We start from the raw sequence: 5000 nt of genomic DNA, 5'->3' as shown, positions 1-5000 counted from the left end.
CAAAAATCTGGACCTCTCTTCCTGGATCAATTATTAAATCATCTAGTTATCTAAACTTTAAGAAAAATATGTTAGGGTTTCTTGAGTTATAGTTATGCCGCACAAGCATTGCGTGAGATTATTTCAATTAATGAATAAGCAGATGAGGCGGGGGCCCCTCTTATAAGCCCGGTGGTTTCTTGGGGTCTCCTCGCCACAATTATTGTAATATCCATCCTTTCTTTTATTAATGACTCTATTCTTATTATTGATTGCCTTTGTAATATCATTAATTGTGTGGCAAACAAACATTCATATATTCAAGAGACATTAGTAGACTAAGGCCTGTTCCAAACGTCGTGCTACTGCCGTGCCGAACTCAAATGAAATTGTCATTTCGATTTAAGCACGGAAGTAGCACGCCGTTTGAAACCATTAAGCGCGGCACGGCTAACTTAGGATCGGCACGACTACTTAGCACAGCACGACTTGGTTTCAAACGGCGTGCTATTGTTGCACCGAACTCAATTCATAAATTAATTTAATGTATTTTGCATTATTTGCATACTATTAAGCTGATGATTTGTTTTGTCTTTTGACGTGACTGTATTAGGTTCGACGTTTAAAACCGCTGTAACTTCATTACCATCAAAAAGCAGAAATATTGTATTTTTTTCCTGCATTTTAGATTTTCGATGGAAATAATGACGGGAATACAGCAAAGAAAAATGTTCTAAGCAATGTACTAATAACAAGGTGGCTACGTTTTGTGGTGAAGGACTACTACTTTGAGCCTTGCATGAGGACATAGGTGTATGGAGTGAAGCAAAAACCAGGTAAACCAACCAACTAATAACAACAACAACAATAATAATAATAATAATAATAATAATAATAATAATAATCAAAGGAGGGCATTTTAAATTTATTTTAATCATATGTATTTATCACGATTTATTTGTAAAGATACATATTTACATATAGTTTTTCAGTTTTTATACAAATACGTTAGAATTAGTCATTTTAGCGTTATTATGTATTATATTTTTAGTTCATACGCATTGATTGGTTACGGTTTGCCGCCCAATCAAGCCTTATAGGTCTGGGCATCCAGAAGTTTGTATACTGCCATACTAATAATAGACATGCAAAAACTAGCGATATTATGTTAAATTTCCGACGTTTCGGCTACCTCATGAAGCCATTATCAAGGAGTTGAAAATGAATATGCGAGTTCATAATAGATATAAAATACTCCAAATTTGTATAAGTGAAGATGAGTTAGACAAAGGCTGTGTTTTCACGAGTGGTTTGTCAGGTCGCTTAGCGAGTGACAACCGAAAATTCCGTGGAAAAAAAAAAACAGTTCCTTTCCCAACTCGCTTACAGTTAAGTGAGTCGGCAAATTTCAATAGAATTCTCATTAAATTTAAGCCACCAAAAACAAGGTAGCTTAAGCGAGTTGGCAATTACTTTCAACCAATGAGGAGTCGCTTGCAGTTATCCAAATCGGAAATACAACAGTCGTGCTATTTTTATTATTTTTATTATTGCATTGGCACGTGCGCTATCATTGAATCTTACCTGTGAAAATACGTATCATTTTTAAGTCGCTGGACAAAGTCTGCAAACAAACCATTTTCAGGAATGTTAAGCGAGACAACGGCTGTCGTGAAAACACGGCCAAAGACTTAAGCACGGATTATATCTGTTTGCACGTTCAGCCGTGGTCTTAATTGCATTTCGTTAACCGGAAACAGTCCAATTTGTTCCGTGCATTTTTTCAACACTCTAAAGGCCCAGCAATACGGGCAACAATTTTCTTGCAACTTATCGTGCAACAATGTTGCGTTGCAAACTGAGATGGTTTGTTGCGCGTATTACCACATTCTTGCGCAACAAATTTTCATGTTGCAAAAAGTAAAAGCGACGTGTACTTTTTGCAAGATAAAAATTTGTTGCGCAAGAAGGTGGTAATACGCGCTACAAACCATCTCAACTTGCAACGCAGCATTGTTGCACGACAAGTTGCAAGAAGAATGTTACCCGTATTACTGGGCCTTAAAGCAGCTCAGGAGGTCTTCAGGGACAGCACCCACGTGGTCTTCATCATAATGCTTGCGCACAGAAGATGACGTAATATTGTGGCTATCCACGCGTGTATGTAGATGGCCACGTGTGTAGCCAACATGCTACCTGTATCGCACAGGTTGCATTGCCGAAATTGGTACACAACGCACTGTTGATTAACCAGCTGTGGTTTGGTCTCGCATTCTTGAGGGCCAATTTTTCGACTGACAAGGATGGGTTGGACAGTAGTTTGGAGCTTGAGACTTTCTTTCAACTGAGTCTTAACAATCCTGGGCCCGGTTGTTTGAAAGCCGATTAACTTGATCCAGGATTAGCGTAAACTTTGGTTTCGTAATTTCAACTTTTTGGTGAAAGTTTCTTTTGCCTATTTTGGTTTTTCAAGATTGACTTCTTCTAATGTAACGTTTTGGCGAATATCAGCGTTGAACAGCATTAAGTAGTAGAGAAATAAACCCCTTGGCTCATTTTTTATCTGGGATTAGAGTTAATCGGCCTTTGTACAACTCGGCCCTGCTGGTCCTTAAATGGTACGACTACCCATTCACGTTATTTCTCACCATTTCCACCGATGCCTGCGATGGATGCTTGTCAGTAACTCTTGAGTTGACAAAGGTATTAATGGTAGAGTTGATAAGGTGTTGGGGGTACTTCAAACGTGAGAACAGGGACTTTAAGCGTTCACACTCCTCCGAGGAATAGGCTCACGATGAGGACAAATCGTACGCGCGGTCATGCATAGTTGTTAATAAGCTTCGCTTCTATCGGTTGTCGATGTGACTATGGTAGTGGAAAAGTACACCAGTACTGGTAGGCTTCACGTAGACCTTAGTCTCAATTTGGGGCTCTCGGTTTAGGAGGTGGGTGCCGAGAAAGGGAAACATTTCATCCTTTTCAATCTCCATGGTAAAACTGACTAGACCTCTCCAGATTCTGCTCCGAAAAAGTTAAAAAGTTGCTAAGAAATATGCCATAAAGTTGCTCAAAAGTTGCTCAAAAATTTTTTAAAGTTGCTCGAATATTTTTATATTTTTAATACAGCATGTCTAATTTTAATAACAATTGTTTTATCATCAACATTAAGGTACAACTAAGTAACTAGTTACAACAAATTAGGCAACCTTTAGTTGAATCCAAGTGGCTAGTTACAAAAAGTTAGACAGTAAGTGTAACAAGCTCGTTCCCAGGGCTTTTCCCTGCTCGTGGGGGCGCCCCCCACGAGAAGGGAAAAGCCCTGCCAACGAGGTTGAGGCTACCCAAACCCAATTCTCGTAATTAATTACCACGTCCACATGATACCCATTCAAAGGGTAAAAATATGAGTTTTACTAGAAAGATGTTTAGAATTTTAACCAAGACAATTTTAACTTGTTTATTTGAAAAAAAGGGGGAGTTATTCAGCATTTTAGTTCAAAATAGCCCAAACGTTACCAAAAAGTGCTAGTTTTTGGGAAAGTTGCTAGAAATTGCTCTCTGACAAAAAAGGTCCTCAAAATCCTAAAAGTTGCTAAAAAGTTGCCGAGCAGAATCTGGAAAGGCCTAAAACTGACAGCAGCATGGGCGTGGTTGAAGGTGTTTTGGAAGTCCGCAGCTGTAGTTATATCAGGCATAACCGTAACAGTGTCGTCAACGTATCTGCGGTAATAAGCTTTGGAGCTTTCGTTTCAGTTATAGTTTTTCTTCCAATGATGACATAAAAACGTTAGCAAGCAAAGGCTCGAGGGGGGACCCCATGGCTATTCAGTCCATTTGCTCATGCATGGCACCATTAAACTGGAACAACTGTCCCTTGGTGGCCACGCTCAAGAGATCAACAAGGTCATCTTAAGAGATGTTTAGATCGAGAGTAAGGTCTACGTGAAGCTTACCAGTACTGGTTTACTTCTCCACTATCATAAACACGTCGACAACCAATACAAACGAAGTTTATTAACAACTATGCTTGATCGCGCGTACCGTTTGTCCTCATCTTGAGCCTATTTCTCGGAGGAGTGTGAACGCTTAAAGTCCCTGTTCTCACGTTTGAAGTACCCCCAACACCTTATCAACTCTACCATTAATCCCTTTGTCAACTCATGAGTTACTGACAAGCATCCATCGCAGGCATCGGTAGAAAGGGTGGGAAATGACGTGACTCAGGTAGTCATACCATTTAAGATTCAGTTGAAAGATCTAAGTCTCAAGCTCCAAACTAAAGTCCAACCCGTCTTTGTCAGTCGAAAAATTGGCCAAGACCACAGCTGGTTAATCAACAGTGCATTGTGTACCAATTTCAATATAACCTGTGTGATGCAGGTAGCTGTTGGTTACACACACCCATTGATGGCCATAATAGTGCGTCATCTTCTGTGCGCAAGCATTATGATCAAGGCCACGCGGGTGCTGTCCGGGACAGCACCCGCGCGGCTGTCCAGCAGTCCAAAGGACGGCCAGTTCTCAGAAATGGGAGATTTTCGACGGCCTGTTTTGGGCGGTCATTTACGAACTTCTGTGCTTAATGTAACAAAACAGTGTCTATAAATTAATAAAACTTACATTTCTTTTTGCTCTCAAGAGTTGTTTTAGTGTTGCTGTCGTATTTTTCTTGTATATTAACACTTTTTTAGCGAGTTTCCTTTCTGTTTTGATCAAATGAATCAAAGTTGAGCGAAGCGATTTCACAGGCAAAGCCGCTGTTCAGTGATATTGACTTACCAAGTTCATCACCACTTGGGTGAAAACCGCCGAAACAATGATGGAGGAGTGGAATACCGGCACTACCTCACACCCCTGCAACTGATGAAACGCATATTTGGTGGCCATATGCAAGTGAATCAAACCATTTTTCCTGGTAAGTGGACAGCTAATTGCAAACCTTAAATATTAATTATAAGCTTTTAGCACACTGAATAACACTAACCTTAAGCTTTTTGCACACTGATAGTAGCATTCAT

General features: G+C 39.9%; 1 protein-coding gene across 1 annotated transcript in view; it reads left to right on the top strand.

Annotated features, from left to right (window-relative positions):
- LOC137974403 (lactadherin-like) overlaps positions 1 to 5000 on the top strand; it is a 50142-nt gene that overhangs the window by 31607 nt on the left and 13535 nt on the right. The window contains exon 3 of the mRNA XM_068821359.1: positions 668 to 815. Coding sequence (XP_068677460.1) covers positions 668 to 790 — 123 coding nt within the window. The 3' untranslated portion in view covers positions 791 to 815. The remainder of the gene's footprint in view (positions 1 to 667; positions 816 to 5000) is intronic.

The sequence above is a fragment of the Montipora foliosa genome, chromosome 10 (genome assembly GCF_036669935.1).
Source record: "Montipora foliosa isolate CH-2021 chromosome 10, ASM3666993v2, whole genome shotgun sequence".
Lineage (NCBI taxonomy): Eukaryota > Metazoa > Cnidaria > Anthozoa > Scleractinia > Acroporidae > Montipora > Montipora foliosa.
This window is presented reverse-complemented; position numbering and strand designations above follow the sequence as displayed.